This window comes from Acanthopagrus latus, chromosome 17 (assembly GCF_904848185.1).
Source record: "Acanthopagrus latus isolate v.2019 chromosome 17, fAcaLat1.1, whole genome shotgun sequence".
Classification (NCBI taxonomy): Eukaryota; Metazoa; Chordata; class Actinopteri; order Spariformes; family Sparidae; genus Acanthopagrus; species Acanthopagrus latus.
Window position 1 is genome coordinate 3,326,043 of NC_051055.1, and position 17,984 is coordinate 3,344,026.

The 17,984-nt window shown below is 39.4% G+C and overlaps 1 protein-coding gene across 2 annotated transcripts in view; it reads right to left on the reverse strand.

Moving 5' to 3' along the window:
- grik2 (glutamate receptor, ionotropic, kainate 2) overlaps positions 1 to 17,984 on the reverse strand; it is a 266,601-nt gene that overhangs the window by 88,719 nt on the left and 159,898 nt on the right. For both annotated transcript variants that reach the window (XM_037075481.1, XM_037075480.1), the window contains exons 8-10: positions 16,860 to 17,003; positions 12,345 to 12,452; positions 8,618 to 8,731 (exon numbers count right to left, since the gene is read on the reverse strand). In XM_037075481.1, the coding sequence (XP_036931376.1) occupies positions 8,618 to 8,731; positions 12,345 to 12,452; positions 16,860 to 17,003 (366 nt within the window). The remainder of the gene's footprint in view (positions 1 to 8,617; positions 8,732 to 12,344; positions 12,453 to 16,859; positions 17,004 to 17,984) is intronic.

The following is a 17,984-nucleotide window of genomic DNA, read 5'->3' on the forward strand; positions in this document are numbered from 1 at the left end:
TCTGGATAAAATGTGACAATTGACATCTCTGCAAACCACAGATACGTTCACATTTGCACATGTCGGAGGCCACCATATTGACATGTTTCTGTTACATCTTTATGACCTGACTGTCATTTAAGGAGTCGGGGGAGTGGTGGTGGTGTCACAGGCGAGAAGGATGCGTAGCCTAGTGCAAAGCAGAGACTTTGTTGCATCATTTGTAACTTTGAAACCACCCCATATTTTCTAGGAATTCTACTTGTGGCTACAAAAACAAACATTTTTTAAGAGAAGTCAGGGCATCTCCAGCCATAAATGTAGTATTATTTATTATTATTATGTTTGTGTTGACCAAACCCTCCTAATCCTTACCTAACCAGGGGTTTTTTGTGCCTGAACCTGAAAAGACCATAAGCACAGTCTAACCTGTCATCAAGTGTAATTCACATATCAACATCATTTTTAAAAGGTCTTTGCTAGGATTGTTTTCTATGTAAATTTTAAGTGTTTCAATGCAGTTTCCTGCTGTAATAACTGCTTTTGTTTCAGATTGCCTTCATTCTTATCTCTCTGAAAGGACCTTTAAACCATGGCAATAGTACATTTCTCCTCAGCTCCTTAAATTATAATTTAATTCCTCTTTTATTATTTGACCATTTTCTCCGGCTCTCTGTTTGCTGCCATGTTAACTGGCGGAACAACTGTTATCTCGCATGTTGAGCACAAAGAAGTCATTGTGAGCCCATTAGCAGCTTATGACCTCTCACCTTCTGTCAACTGTGAAAGACTGTAATTATCACAAACAGTCAGTCTGCACATTAGCAAAGAGCAACTCTCAGTGGAACAATCAGCAACACCTGGGATTGTCTCTGGACAGTTTAAAAGCTCTTCTCTTTCCTCTGTGCTACTGAGAGTGGTGGATAGACAGGCTTTGATATTTGTTGAACAGGTAGCTACAACATGAGAAAATTATCGTTTTTCAGTCCTCACACATTTTATAATATACTCCAGAGCTGAATTTCAAAGTCTTTGGTGTGTGTTTGGTTGAACACTGTGGTGCAAAGACTGGAGAGTGGATAACTAAGAACAAAGCCTCATCTGCTACAATCATTGAAATTATGTAAAAAAATGATGCAAGTTGTTAATCTGAGTTTGATTTAGGTCAACGCTGACCAACACAGATTTAGCAACGTCTGCCTTTTTAAAAAAGAGATCTTCAAAAGAGACACCATTCAAAATCAATTGTAATGGCATGATGTGATTCATCCAGCACGGTTCTCCAGCTTCAATTCACATGCTTTAAAACCAATGAATAAACACAGGCCCAGTGAAGAGCATAATCTGACACATGAGCACATTGCCCAATTAGCACTATGGTTTCAACACAAAATATCACAGCAAAATTAATCAGTGAGCTTCGCAATATGCCTTAGTCAAAGGTTAACATTGTTTCCAGTTACAGTGATCAGCTGATAAAATACATTTTGAAATGTTTAATTATACTATGATTTATCATTAATTAATTACGCTACTAACACTGTTATGGCTGTTACTTAACATCCTTGTCATCATTGTCTTTGAAACACACACAATTGTGTTCCTTAACTATGTTACACTTCAAAAAGATGCCATCCATTTGCATCATAGGTAGTGAAGCAGCTCATCTAATCCTAGAAAGAATCCACTAAGGACTAAATAAGCAGAATATCTATTATTTTCTGTGTCAATCTTGATAATCTTTTTTATAGAATAATCCACCGTGAGTCAAATGTAACAAAGTCCAATAGTTGCAAACTATTCTAATACTAACTTTACAAGATCGATCAATTTATAGTAAAGTGTGTATATTACAGTGTGGTGAGACACTTAGTGATGTTGAAGTCACAGGACTGTGGCGTAATTGATCCGTAGCCAATAGCATTGGCTTTTTAACTCTAGTCATTTCATATATCCTTCAAAAATCACAAAAGTTGTTTTCATTTATGAAGATTAATTTATGAACAAAATGTGTGAGAACCATAAACTTGTCTTCACCACAGAGCTTATTTTCAGCACTAATCCAAAATCCAATTCATAAATCCCATAGGTTTATAGTACGAGGAACAAGGTAATGCTAATCTATGGGTCTGCCTACAAAAATATGTTATTCCTGCAACACCCCCCCCCCAAAAAAAAAAATCAAATACGATCATTTAGTCTATCTGTGAAGACTGTGGGATGTGATTGAAAGGTCTGCACAAAGAGAGTAAGTGGATTTAAAGATTATTTTGTCAAAATGTTTATAATTGCTAAATACAGTTCTATTGTGTGTAATAAGGAATTAAGTGAAATTGAATGGGTTTGCACAATAGTATGAGTATCAGATCTCAGACAGATACAAGCACGTGTAGGGTTACAGCCTACCCCACCAGCCTGAATACACAACACAAACACAAATACACACTCTGCCTCCTGTCTCCTGCAGCGAGGCCGGCTGCAGACGGAGGCCAGTGCATCTTTAATTAAAAAGTTAGGGTGAAGGAGAAGAAAACTATCTCTGCAAAGCAAACCTAATTAAAGCTATACCACTAACATGTCTCTCTGCAGACTCTCCGTAAACACAAAATAAAGCTCATTCTTCTCCAGCAAATTAAAAACAATGGATTTTGTGCATCAGAAAAAACAAAAAAACAAATGATACTGCCTTATTTCAGTTTTAAAACATTTATTTTAGTATTATTGATTCCCTTCCATGCAGCGTGGCTGCCGCGGAGAACAAAGCAAAGCGTCCAGGTGCTCTGGGCATGTGAGGGTAGACTTCCCATTGGCTTACATGTAACATCTTTTGTATGGGAGCTTTATACACTGATCAGCCAAACCATTAAAACCACTGGCAGTGAAAGTGAAAAGCATTGATCATCTCATTGCAAAACAATATTCTACTGGAATACGGGAAACCTTTTGTCCCAAGGCCACTGCTCAGGAATGGCCCAAGGAATGTGGCGAAGAGCTCAAAATAGCAACCTGAATTCCAAATTCACCAGATTCCAATCGAATCGTGCATCTGTCGAACATCTTAGAACAACTGTAACGCATGGTGGTCACACAGGGGGAGGGGGGAGGTGCATCTAAATACTGTGCCTCTACAGTACATCAAGTTTTGAACTAGTACACAGAAATATGAAATAAATAAAGATAACCACCTTAATTTGTTACTGATTTGTAAAGAAGCCCATATGCTAGTACTAAAAATTAAATTATTCAAATCTTGTGTTTCAATTTGTGGCTGATGACATTCTTGGGTAATTATTGGACTACTTGGTAATCTAGTTTACCCCAGATTAATATACACTGTCAAGTGGCTTTCTACACAGAAGGATGTATTCAAGTCAACCCACAAATGTTTAACAATACACTGAAAAGTTAGTAACGATAGAAGTAGATAGTTAAACAAAAGACCATGATTACTTGCACAAATTTAAGGCTATTCAAAAGCAGTCGTTACATAGAGGACATTTATGTCTTGTCTTCTGGTAATATACTTGTGTTACAGTCCTGTCTGATGTCCCTCCTATAATCGTTTGATGGCAACACTGGCGTCTGGAGACATTTTAGAAAAAAACTGATGCATCACTCAGCAGATAATCACCAGGATATGTTACACTAACAACATGCATACGTTTGATAGCTCCATCATTTAGTTTAATGATCCTTCACAGTACTTATTTGTCAGCATGATCCAGTAATTGATGCAACTGGTCCTATTCATTCATTATTTTTCCACATCTGTCCCTTGAATGTGGCACATTTGGGAAGGTCGGTGAGCTCTTGCACTGGCTTGTTTGCATTTTGCACCGTCTGGTCCAAGAACAATCACCCCGAAAGCTGACAGGCAAATGGAAATGAGTCTAATGTAAGACCACAGCCTTTTCATTTTTCATCCACTGTTGCAATCAATGAAGGGTTTACTGTCATTCTCTCTCATGTATAAGCTTTCCACTTTCTCATTTCAGATGCCCTATTTGTTTCACAAACATTTGGACTCAAGTATCCACAGTGGGCTGTTTAAACATTACAATGCAGACAAGACACTAGTAAATGTTAGTAGTCATCCATAGATTTCTGGATCTTGTTGAAATCTAAGGTGTCAGAGCTGACAGGTAAAACATACGACATGTATGATGGTGGCTGTGGATGTACAATATGTGTTAAAATGAAATTGTGCAGAACCAAACCAACACTGAATGTATCCTGCCAAAAAGCATCCAAATACTCACTACAGCATCACATAAACAAAAGCACTTTCTTTCAGTTTCAATTACATTTGCAAAACATTTTCATAACCTGCCGTTTAAGAGAATTTAATCTGAAGTATAAAATCTAAGTAACAGAAACTAAGTAGTTTCTGTGCTTTGACCTAACAAGGGATGCAGGACACTTTATACACTGGTCTAATAAATGATCAGCCTGATATTTGGAAATGTGTATATATAATTCTGGTTGGAAATAGAAGAAGAAGAAGAAGAAGAAGAAGAAGAAGAAGAAGAAGAAGAAGAAGAAGAAGAAGAAGAAGAAGAAGAAGAAGAAGAAGAAGAAGAAGAAGAAGAAGAGATATGGGAGAAGAAATCAGTGATGACAGTTTTTACAGTTTCAGAAGAAGACTACTTGATTGCATTTTGAAGTACATGCTCAGCAATGGTTCCAGGACAATTCTTATTTTAGCTATTGAAACTCCAGCATCCATATTTCTCACAACAAGCCTCAGGTCAGTACCTTTTTTTTTAAATTACAGATATAAAAAAAATATATATATATATATATATCAGTTACTGTATTGGTATTGGCTAAAAAGAAAAGATCCATATCGAATGTCCCCTCAACCAAACCAATGTCATGGACCAGTAATTCATTCTGGTTACAGGAAGACACTAAAAATGTCATTCTGCTGATGGGGACATCAGATCAGAAAGCAAAATGTTAGCTTTTCATAGCAATGACAATCAATGCATTTAGATTACTAGTTTGGAGGACTTATGGATAGCAAGCAGGTTAACTAGAAATAATCAATTGATGATAAATATACTTTATCATATACAATGGATGGTTCAGCACCAGATATTTTATTATCAAATGTGGTGGCAACTGCTGCAACAAAACTGCCAGATAAGCTTCTGCCACTTGGTATCTTTTTCGGCCTTTTGGTGAAAAAAAAAATGAATCTGTATTTTAGACCAGTCTGCTTGTAGCTCTATATATTCTGCAGTGACTAATAAAACCTGGGCTGTTTCTGTGCAAGTGGTAGCAGGCGCGCTCCTTGCTCTCTTTAAGACATTACACAGTATATTATCTGCAGCTCCAGCCATTAGCCTAAAGGTACTTCATTTCAACCACAACATTACAGGAGTGATTTCCAGAGAGATAAACTGTTGATAGGCCAAGATCTCAACAGTAATTACATCATGTTTTATAGTACATAATCCCTAAGAAAATGATGAGAAGCTGGATGAAAGTGTGCATCAATCAAATGTAACAAACCCAATTATTGTCAGCCCTCCCTTCTTTTCCTCACTGCTCACAGCCATCACACATCTCCCCATGACTCAATCCTGATATGGCAATTACAGCCGTAGAGAGTCTTTGCTAATAACTGCAATCCAATCACTTCACAGCACGAGCGGAAGGAAAGAAGGCCCATGATAAATAATGACAACCCGCAATTTACTTGATATTGTTATTTTTACGCTTGCCTCCTCAATAATAGGATCTTATATGTCTTTAATTTGGCTTGCCTCTACAAGTTTCCCTCCAGTGTCATGGTTCTCATAGGGTGCACAGTCTGTGCCTACTGACTGCAGGAACAGTCATGCATATGTTAACATACAAGTACAGGAGGTATGCTAAGTAAAGAGGTGACAAAAGATTGCTCAGCATCAGAAAATTAGCACATTATTAAATTAAGGCTCAGTTCCCTCAATCCAGCCTGCCAGCCTGTACTGATGTTAGAGGAGCGACTGCACAGCTGGACTTAAGCAAACATTCTGGGTTTCTGGTGTTGTTGCCATCAAAAGGTGGAGATGCACCACTGAAGTACATCAAAATAGGGGACTGTACAAAATCAAACAAAATAACGCTAGCCAGCTGGCTAGTTAGTGACAGAGACTTCAGTAAGCTTGTAGTGATTGTTTTATGTTTGGTTTAAAGACAAGGCCCATTATATATAGAACAAAAGCGAGTTCTCATAACCCTTGGTTAGGAGTTTGCCTCTGAAATATTTCCATTTGGATGACCCCATAGCCCTGACATTTCACACTATATTATCCATATATCCATGCTCAATATGTGTAGTATAAAGGGTTAAGGCTAAGTGGTGGGGGCAAGAACTGCTTTGGGTTTGGCCCTCAGTCGTATCTTTTTGAGGAGATAGAGACCTTGAAGGAATAGCTTAGTATTATAGAAAACGTGCTTCTTGATTGTGTTGCTTGAAGATCAATACGACTGTGTGCTCAAAGTTGAAGAGCTTGGCTTAGCATAAAGAGTGGGTGTTGGAGGAAACAGCTGTCCGGCTAGCTACTGAAGACAGTTGGATTATCATTCGCGCAAAACTGTTATGATGCCTGTAGAAATATATTGCTGTAAAAATACAGATTAGAAAGACTTTTAAGATACAGCTCCATTTCAAAGTTCTGTTTGAATTCCTCTGCTTTCCGCACCACTGGCAAGAGAAACAATAAAACATGCCTGATAAATTGGCTGATGGGAGGCAGAGCTGTAAACCATGAAATCTTATTGGACAATCAATCAGTCAATTTTCCCTGCCTGAGCCTGCTCCCACCAAATTGGAGTCCTCCAAAGTGGTGAAGTCAACTGGCAATTTGAGAGTGCAGTGCTTTGGGGTACTCTACTTCAATTGAGACGGAGAGCTACGTCCCCAGAAAGTTCTCTAAACAGAAAGGGCAGCTCAGGCAAAGCACTGAAGGATTTTTCAAGAGGAAAAGCTTAAAAATAATGACATCTTTGGAGGGAGTGTGTTATGGCTGAGAGCTGTTCTAGCCTTCTATAATTGGTCCCGCAATAAAGCACCATTACAATTTGATTTGGCTATAAACATACATTTAAAGTTACAATATTTAATTTGCACATTGTCAGCCCAAAATGGCAGCTAGAGGTGAATGTTTGAATCCTGCTGACTTCTCTGCAGGGAAATAACTGTAGATAACGTAAGTGAACTGCATAGAGCAGGTTTAAGTTTACTAAATGGTCAGGGTATTACTTTTTTTTTGTTTTTTTTACCAAAGATCTAACTAAACGCCAGTCTGACAATTTGATTTTCTTGTCTTCTGCACTGTGTTTACTGTGCTGAGTAAAAACCCACTCTGACATGGGACATGAACTTTCTAACTGACTGAGTTAAGAAACCTTATTCTTCCAAAGTAAGCTGTTTCAATTGTGCCCATTCATTTCAGCTGGTCTAACTAATGTGGCATGTACTGCAACTTCAAATTTCTCAGTTGCATTTTCTTGTTAAAACATGCATTGATCTCATGTATCGGATCTATTTCAGCGTAAATCAGATAAAGTGCATTTATATCAGTAAGTGCAGGTTAAAGGCCAGATAGACAATGATTAATTACTGCCCATCTCCCATGTCTCTGCTCTGTGGTGCTCTGACTACAAGCACATGTTGTTTTGGCAACAGCACAGTTTAATCTCAGGGCCCAGTCACATAAAAACACGTCTGTGTGTAAACACACATTTGGCATCATTTTGGCCGATCGTCCACATGGATCCTGTAAACGCACTTTTTTGAAACCTGGTCTCAGGGCGGAAAAATCCAAAAATGTTGCCCTTGCGTTCTCGTGTGGATGCTGAATCCGCATATTTTGCATATCGATGACGCCATCGCTCCACCTCTCATAACAACAACAACAATGGCGGACTACATGCTTGTGTTCCTGCCACAGAAGATATTGAGCCTATTAGGGTTACTAGGGCAAAATATGATGTTCCTCTGCCACTACGCTGAGCGAAAAGGATTATGGACAACCGACTAGCCATTTTCGTCTTCTTCTTGTCATGTTCTACTGTCAGTTTGCATTCAGCATGTAAGCTTTATGCACATGCTCCGTCTCTTCTTTTCCGTTTTTTGTCAATTTCAAGCGCCACCTATAGGCCTGGAATATGAACTACAGCGCGTTGAGTCGTTTTCAACAGATCTGTTTGGACACAAATGTTCCTGAAACGATGCCAAGGAAGACGGAGGAAAAGAAATATTGTTTTGGTACGGGTGGACATGGCCTCAGATTCCAGCCCGGGCAGACTGTGATTCAATTTCTGTAGTCTGCACAAGGCTTTTGCAATATCTTTCCTCTGGCCTTTATGCTACACCAAACCAGACTGGATAAATCTGCTATAGAGCCACAGGGGAAAAGGGCATCATGGGCCCCCCACCGACTGCTTCCTCCACTCACTGCACTGTGCACTGTGTATGCACCAATCCACCGTTGGGATATGACTTTGTCATTGATAGACACACTATCGTCACACAGCACAACATGCAGCTAAAATGCAAAAGCTGCATTACAGCTGAATGAAAAATGTGAACAATGGAGCAACTTCAGAAAACAAACAGATGCACTGAAAAAGTAGATTAGGCTACCAGTATGGTGGAGACAATCAGGGATCGATTGGATAAGGAATCGGAGACATTAGTCGTCTTTCCCCTCTGGTTGTCTGTCATGTTCAGGCCACTTGGAGGGTCCCAGGTACCAATCTGTAAACAAAACGCACATTTAGTAACATTTTTGTGATACATAGATACATGTAAATTACAATTATACATACATCCAGAACAAATAACCTGACTGGTGGTGGGTTCAATTACTGCACACTTTGTTAATTAAGATGATAATGATAATAATAAGATAACAGTGAAGCTAATACAAGGCTTCTTTGCCGTTGGCTCGCCAAATTTCAACCATTTTACACGAAAGCAGTGAGCATACTTCCAACCAGAAACAGACAATTTTGTGACAAGTTCCTGTATGAAACTCGCCCATTGTGAGAGGAACAGCAGGTCAAATTAAGCAGAGGCTGAATGCGAGCAGTAACTCTCATACATTCTGTTTGTGTAAATACCGACTGCACAGTGTAATAACAGTAGAAACATGAGCATAGATTGGCTCCCTGTAAGTCTAACCTGCAACATGCTATTCAGTCTGCCACTGGGCTAGATTTTCTAGGTAAAAAAAAAAAAAAAAAAAAAAAAAAGGTTGAATGACAGCACAAAAGAAGCGCAACTGTGATCAAGCCACAACACAGGAAGAGGTTTTATTATTTTCCCAGCCGCTGTCCCCAGGTTACAGTGGAACAACTGGGTTAACTGTGAAAACTCTACACGCAAAAGAAAAAAAGAATGGTGCTGATTGAACAAGCAAAACAGTAGCTGGCAATAGGGCTGCATGATATGGCGATTATTTTGACAGGTATTGCGATTGCGATATCATTTGTGATTATTATGAACTATTAAAAGAATTATAGAGTCGTCCATTTCTGCTCTAAATTTGCTCTACCACAACTACCCTATGGTTGGGGTTGGGCAACTTCTGTCACGCTGCATGAAGGACACAGTTCTTCCTGCTTTTAGCAATACACACGTGTTTTTTTTTATTTATTGATAACACTGATATGTACAGTATAGACATACACTGTACTCTGACTCCCCCTCTTTGTATTCTGGATGCGTACAGAGAAAAAAAAAACAAAAAAAACCCCATACCCCCACCCTGAGGACACAGTTGACAGGCATGTGAACCCTCCACACTTTCCCACAGGGAATAATATTCAAGATGATATAGGATCTGGATTGGCCCTGTGGCCTTTAGAAGGGTCAATAGAGGACAACACTGAGGAGGGCTAAGAGGAGGAGGGGGGGCATGCTGGGGAAACAAGAGGGAAGGAGAGGGTGCTGAAGCTATTGGATCGTGCCTCAAGGCTTCTCTTTTCGTTTCTCAGCTTTCCCTCAAGTCTCCACAGCGAAGCATCCCCATCAGCAACCCTCCGCTCCCCGTCCAACCCCACTGCCCAGAGCATCACTAGAAGGGACCACAAACACTCCAACCCACAACAGCCACACACTCCTCAGGGCTCCTCTGATGCCCCGTGTGAGGGCCTGAGATAGGCTTTGTAATTGCAAATCAACTCTTTAATTCAGGCTTCATGAGGCTGGAGGGCTTCTGAAGGGGTTTTTATTAATAGAGTAAATTATTCATGGAGGTGCAGGCGCACACAGCACACAGACCAGAGGTCAGGAACTGCTGAGAGGCGAGCACCAGTGAGGATGCTGAAGTGTGAAGTGTTTGCAGTTTCATTTGAGAATATTATTTGTATCGGCGGTGTTAGCAGCTTCTCTTCCCACTGATAATCTCATGAATCTTAAATTGAGTGTGGAACACTGGAGAGATGTCTTTCCTAGGAAAAGATGTAAACTATAGATGCACCTATTCATGTGAGACGGGTGGAGTTTAGATTTTGCTTGGATGTTAGCCAAATCTTTAAAAGTTACAATCCAACAAGTTTCCACGTTGAGCAGCACGACATTTTAAACAACATAAAAGTAAAGTAACAGGGGCTACACATACGAATAAACATCCAGACTCCTCTTCAGTGTATTCATACCCACATGGACAACTAAGGCCCATGTCTGTCCTTGCTGGATCCCTCACAGTATATTGATGGAATATAAGCCACTGTTTGGACCACAAAGGCAAATGAAAATGCAAATGTCTGCAAAATAGTTGACCCTGCTCAACTCATTTGTTCTCATTTGTTCTCATTCTTTTTTTTTTTTTTTTTGTTATCATTGTGATTAAGCTTTGAACACATTTTACTAAGTGAAAACACAGCACATATTGATCTGCCAAAATTGTAGATGTAGAAAAATGCACAACATATTTTTTTTTTACCAGTGTCTTTCAAAATGTTAGTTTTGTGCTTACTTTTACGAGCAGAGTATAAAAAAAAGATATTTCCCCAGTTCCTACATTAGCATTTTCCTTTTCATGCTTTTATTTCTTATCTTCAAAAGCTCAATGTGCTTGTGACTACAAAATAAACTGCAATCAAAACTACTGACTGACTACTTCTGTGTATCAGTCACAGCTCTCATTAATTACTGGCACCACTGCACATTGTCACAACATTTTGTTCTCTAGTCATTACGGATTTAATCTTGTCAGCATGTTCTCCCGCTGCCAGTTGGGCACCACCTGCAGGAGGTCTGTTAACATAGGGATCAAATGATCGCCACCATGATAAATAGACTGCACCTTTCCACTTTAATGGACAAGGCACTTTACAGCTTACTTTTCACTCACCCATTCACACACACGGTCGCACATGTATGGTGATGAGTTGCCAAGGTGCTCACCTGCCCATCTGTAGTAACATGTGGTTCAGCTCCTTCTGTCCACTTCTGATATGTGGACAGAAGGAGCTGGGGATGAAATCACCAACCCTGTGATTGGTTGATGACCACTCTATCTTTTGAGCCAGAGAGGCAAAATAACTTCCCGGAGTTGTAAAACCTTAACTGTGCACAGTCTCTGCATCTGATAAGCCCTCATACGCATCCATCTTTTAGTCTAAATGACCTTACTGGATCATTTGTTATCTCTTTACAGATACAGGCCATCACCACTGATGAAAAATATCTTTTGTGTCTCCTCTTATCATGCACAGAGAGAAGAGCAAAAATGAGAGGGTTCGGAGTAAAATAAGAAAAGCAGCTTGAGTTCTTTGCAAGCTTTGAAATCAGTTTGATTTGTCGCATAAACACACAGACAGACAGTCAGATTGTATTGTTAGCTAGCTGGATCTAATGTCTCTACACTTACTTGTCACTTGCCATTTGTGTAAAAGGATGCTGGCCTATAAAAAAAAAACAAAAAAACCTTCCAGCAGACAAATTCACAAAAAAAAAGGAGTCAAGATCTCCTTTTCTGAATAGTGAGCCAAATGTGGCAACAAAGAGGAAATATCCCTCTCCACTGCTTAGTAAGACAACACTGTCGAGGGAAACACTACCATGCTATGTCACACTGAAAAAGATTGGAACTGAAAAAGAAGGGACCTCTGAAGGGCTCACAAAGATGGAGAGGATAACGCAGACATAAATAACTCGCTCAATCTACACACTGTATGTACAGTATCATATTAGGACATCAGCTGTGTCTGAACAGAGCCTCAGACCCGTGTCCTGATCTGAGTTTGATCATTCGATGAATCACTGGTACATTCACACGTTGATTTGACATGTTCCATCTCATCATCAAGTTGTCGCTCATAAGGGCACAAACACGCACACACACGCACACACACATACACACCTTCTCAAGCCCCTCCTCCTTCAGACTGATGACATCGAGGTCAAAGTCTGTCCTCAAGCCGTTGGTCCGGTTGAAAGTGATTCTCCCCGTCAGGCCATCCCAGTGGGCCTAATGAGAGAGAGAGAGGCGGACACACAGAGAATATCAGTGAAAACATCCGACCATCGGCATCAAGTCTGCCACTCCACTTTCAAATATCTTTTTGATTGCAGTGGTTGAGGGAAAGCAGTCAAAGAGCGTGAACAAACACACTCTTTCAATTTCTCCCTCTTCCGCACACTGTTTCTTTCTGTACAGTCTTCTCTGGCATCAAGGTGCCTACACACTCTGCGGGACTGCATTTGTAACAGTGGGAAGGCAATTACCCAATCTTTACAGATATTTAGGGGTGTGATAGGATACAATGTAGCATGAAAGTGGCTCAGAGCAGGGAAGGCTCTTTTTTTTTTTTCTTTTTCTCAGGTACAACAAATCCTCACAATGCTGCTCTGACTGGAAGTCGGGGACTTCAGGGCCTATCTTTAGTCAGATGAGTGGGAGTCACAGATCTGGAAGTTACTCACTCAGTACAGACAACTGTGCTGGGAAGCATTTGTCATACTACTTTGACTCAGAGTCTGAATGTCTCTCCACTGATAGCAGCGCTGTTCACAGAAACAAGGAGATGTTGCTCCAGTGGAGAATTATTATGAATGACAATCACAGAGGATGATGGGAGGCATATCTATCAACTGTTGAGGCAAGTTAACAATATGTGGATTTTTTTTCTTATCCAAAAACAGTCATTATATTGTCATTTTATCTGCTGCATTTTGCCTGGAAATCTAGTATGGATATTTATAGTTCCCAAAGGAGGAGACCTGTAAATGCTGGTGTCTGAACACCATGCCACAGCAGGGACATACATGTCCAGAGATTAACAGATTGATCAGCCAGAGGCCGGTCAGCTGTTTTTTGGCATGATCAGCCATAACCCTACTCTGACAGACACTGTGCTGGTCAAATTTGCACATAAGCCCCACAACTACCCCACTGCCAGTCCAAACATAAAGAAAACTAATTCATAGTGATAGTCTTTACTGCGTTTCTCATAGGAGTGGTTCAACAGAGTGAAAGTGGGAAAGTAAAACATAATAGCCGCAGTTTAGGAATAATGCTTTTTTAATAATAATAATTAAAAAATAATAATAATAAAAACAAAACAAAACATAGGCTCCATTGTCTGAATCATAACCACCAATGTTTTGTTCCTGCTCACTCACTCAACTGCAGCACATTACATACAGACTCTTTCTGTTTTTAAACATCCACAGTTGGAGTCCTGGATATGCTGTAATACACTGTTTAAATGCTTAGCAGTCGGCTAATGGAGCGCTTTATTTTGAGTCTTGTGTGACTGAGATGGAGAGAAGGTCCTGTAATCTGGCAATGTTTCCGAGCAGATGTTAAAAGTTATGTAATAGTCAAGTCGCCCTTTTAAAAATTTGGAAATCTGCATCAACCAAGGAAACTGCAACTTTATACATGTCATGTCAAGATGTTGAAATTGTAAGCTAAACATATCAGTGGCCATGAAACTTAACTAGCACATCTATACTCCTCAGAGGATTTACACTCTCCATTGTGGACATTCCATCATCTGTCCAGAGTCCAGAGGCAAAAATGAGCTCCCATAAAGTTTCTCACAGTCTCTGCCCAATATGTAAAGTTTGTAAGAGAACTATATCTCACATCAATTTAGGAATATTGCCATTGTCAGGACATAATGTAATTCTGTGCACGTCACAATCAGAACAAATGACCAGCCTTCACAGAGTCTGCTGTGGACATTTATTATTCTTAGTGGATAAATCTGTTGTATATTGGCGACCCACTGAACTTTCCTTTTACACCACTATCAGGCCAAATATGTTTCACTTGCCTGCTTTGCATTCATTCATTCTCGACAACTACTGGACTGGTTCCTGTGACATTTGGTGTACATCAGTTCCTAATGTTTTAGTCACCCTTGATATGTATAGCACCACCTTTACCTCAAAATCTCAATCGAAAGAAAAGAGATATTAAAAAAAAAAATAATAACAACCAGACTGCCTGACAAATGTCAGCACTGTCACGGTCCTTGGAGGCTTAACCTTTGTGAAATCAATCACCTCAATGCTTATCTCTGTTAGTGCCACGCTCTGAAACTAAAGACAAACAACAAAACAAAGAGAAAATAAATGAATAAATGAATGAATTAATGAATAAATAAATAAATAACACAACAACATTTAGAATTAAGCATATCATTACTCTGTTTGTCTCATCTTTATATATTGCGGTACGGCCACCTCTGACTCTAGGGGATGTTCGTGTTGCTTTTAACTAACCAATATGCTCAATTTCACCTTAATATCATTCCTGTTATATTGGTATATTTGAACAGAATTGTTATTAGCCGTATGTCTTTGTGGCAACATTTTACAAAATGAAGCAATAACGACTAGGTTAGGTCTGTTTGTTTATGTCCAAACAGGCCCTTAAACAGCTTGTATATAATGAAAGGCAGAGTTGAGAGCTATGAAGTCAGCCTCATAGCCAAAATTACTAAAAGGAAACATTTTTGAAAAAGCTCATTTACAAATCAAAAGAGAATATAAAAGCTTTTTTTTTTTTTTTTTTGGACAGAACCTGTAAAAGGTTTGAGCATCAAGTGGAGAACGCTATTTTATCACAGGCAACAGAGTAACCTTGACTTTAGAGAGGCTGAGAAACATGTCACTGGATTCAAAGAAGTCAAATTTCAATTGGGTGCTTTGCTGTGGGGCACATTCCACTGCACCTCAGCAGAAGCCTCCAGCACCATTACACACCAGCACAGTGACCCTTTGGTTTCACTGCCACAAAGTAGGTGGCTGATGCTTTTAAGGAGGTTTTGGTCTGGCTGTAGATTCTTAAAAAGAGGCACTAAGGGTAAGACTTCTACAAAAAAACTTCACTTCAGCCAGCAAAGAGGTTCTGAAACAGGGGTCAGCTGACCTCAAGAAGTCTATGAGGGGTTTAAAAGTGACCCCAGTAAAACAAGAATGTAATGCATTTTGATTATGTGCATGCTTTTAAAATGATTTCTATTAATGCTTACTATCAAATTTCACATGTATCGCACTATGGGTGTAAAAAAAGGCATCTCACTTTGCTAGTATGGCAGTATTTTAATTTATTTGTGTGATTTTCATTGTTCACACAATACATAATTATAACCTGTGGGAATTGATTAAGTGGTTAAATATGAAAATAAAGAGATTAAATTTGACCATTTTGTCACCCAGTCTTTTGTTAACGGTATCACAGATGACTAAAAAGGGTCAGTGATTATCTACATATGACAATATGAAACTTCATTATCATGGTAGACTTTTCAACCATATCGCATCATGATCAGGACTCACAATGAGGATATAGAGTCTAACGATTGTGCGAGGGCTGTCAATGGCTTTATTTTCAGGCTCTGATCATTTTTACAATCCATATGTGCAGGTGGTGGGGATGTACCAGGAGAGTGTGTGTTCAAGGACTACACCATCTCCAATGTCTCCAGCATAGAGTACACAGTGTGCATCTGACAGCACAGTCGTGTCCACTGCAGGGATTTCACACACAACAACTACATAAAAACTAAAATCATACTAAATTAATTCTTTAATGCTATTTGATCTAATCTTGGATTTTTTTTTTTAACCATTTATGATGATAATTACATCAGTTAGTTACCAAACAGTCCGTCCCTCTCTGCTGCGCTCCTGAGGGAGAGGGGAATGTGATGGTGAGACAGCACTGGCTGAGGAAATACTGATTTAATTTTACAACTGAAAGGGGTTTACAGAATGATTAGTACACTCCTACTACAAGTACAAGCACAGAAGGTCAAGTGCATGAGTGACACTGATGGTTTGAATGTTTATGACAATGTGGATCTATAACTAACGTGACGTAAAATGAAATGTAAATGAGTGTAAACATGTGTGTGTGTGTGTGTGTCCGCTCACCACACATTTTGTCTTTCTTAGTTTCTTAGTCTTCTCATGATCTTTGCAAACTTCAGGCCAACAGGTTAGAGATCCCTGCGTATAGGTTGCTTAATCCTTGGCCGCTCCATATACAGAGATATCAGCATTAACAGCCCTAGTTTAACAAATGTAGCTAACTGTGAGGCAGTTACCAAAAATGTAGATAATGTTGCGTTTCTGTTTTTGCGTGGGTGATTTAGGGTGAAATTCAGAGAGCAGGCTCAAGATGGCTACACTCCTCTGGGGAATATACTGTATATGTATACAGACAATAAAAATGTATTTCATGTACATAAATACCAGGATAAGTAATTTCTCTTCATTTATATTCCCTCCTCGTTGACAGTCTCAGACTTATTTACACTCTGTCTCCGTCTGCTTCCCTGAGAGCATATGTGTTCCGTGTGACGGTGCTCAGTATGTTGAGAGAGAAGACATAACAGGTAGCGGGTAGAGGCGCATCTACCTCTTTGATGAGGGCCATGAAGCGGTTCCCAAAGCGCCAGGGCTTGTGTCGGTTGCACTGTAATGAGCTGACAGTGATCTGCTGAGACTGCTGCACAGCCACGGCCACCACGTGCACAGCATCGTACATCAGCGCGGCGTCCGTCTGCAAGCCGAGACAGAAGCAGGAGAAACAGATCGTCATCAACATGGAATACAGCACACGACAAATCAGTCCACCACCGCAGCACGGGTCTGTCCACAGTCAGAGACATATTGATAGCATGTTGTCTGAATCAAAGCATTGCATCCAACGTCAGATGTGTAGATTGACATTTTTTTTTTTTTTTTCAGGCTAAGAGCACAATGGCCATGTATATTTTATAATGTTCCTATTGACATACTATCCACTGATAAAAGATTTGTTGAAAATAGCTTGCAGCATGACTAGTGATTTATTTGGAGCAGATTATCGAGTCAATTTACAATATGTAAATGTAGCGAGAGAAAAAGAGTGAGAGATAAAGGAAGGAGAGAGCAGGAATGTATTCTCACCATATATGAAATTCATTTGGATGGCACATGGAAATGCATTTGCCAAAACCTAAACATGTTTTTGAAGCATTTGTTTGTGTCATTTTTTTTTTCTTTTTTCTTATCAGAAAGTTGAAAGTGAAGTTTGGACTCAAAAGTTACATTCATCAGTAGTAGCGCAGATTTGCATGTCACAGCAGCAGAGGACACAGGATCGAAGGCTCAAGAAACTCATTCACAGATATGGGTAAAACTGAGACTTCATTTTACAGATCTTGAAATTTTGTGGCAAGAAGTTGGTAATAACAAAGTAAAATGTGTGAAACTACTTTAGAATAATTCCCTAATTACCACATTATTTATTTCAAATGTTAACATGATTTAATTGCACTGCTCTGCTATTTTCCAAGAAGCAAGTAAATAGCTGGTCATTTCTCTTTCTTCGATTTCTGCTGAATCAGAGTAATCAATTAAAAACAATTAATAACATTTAAATATAACTGTGTGTACTTCAATTTATTACCAGCAGAAGTTGGGAAGAGGCTAGCTGGAAATTAAAATGCAACTCACTTCAATGCAGTGGCCTGCTGAGGGGAACAGTTGAACATTTCTA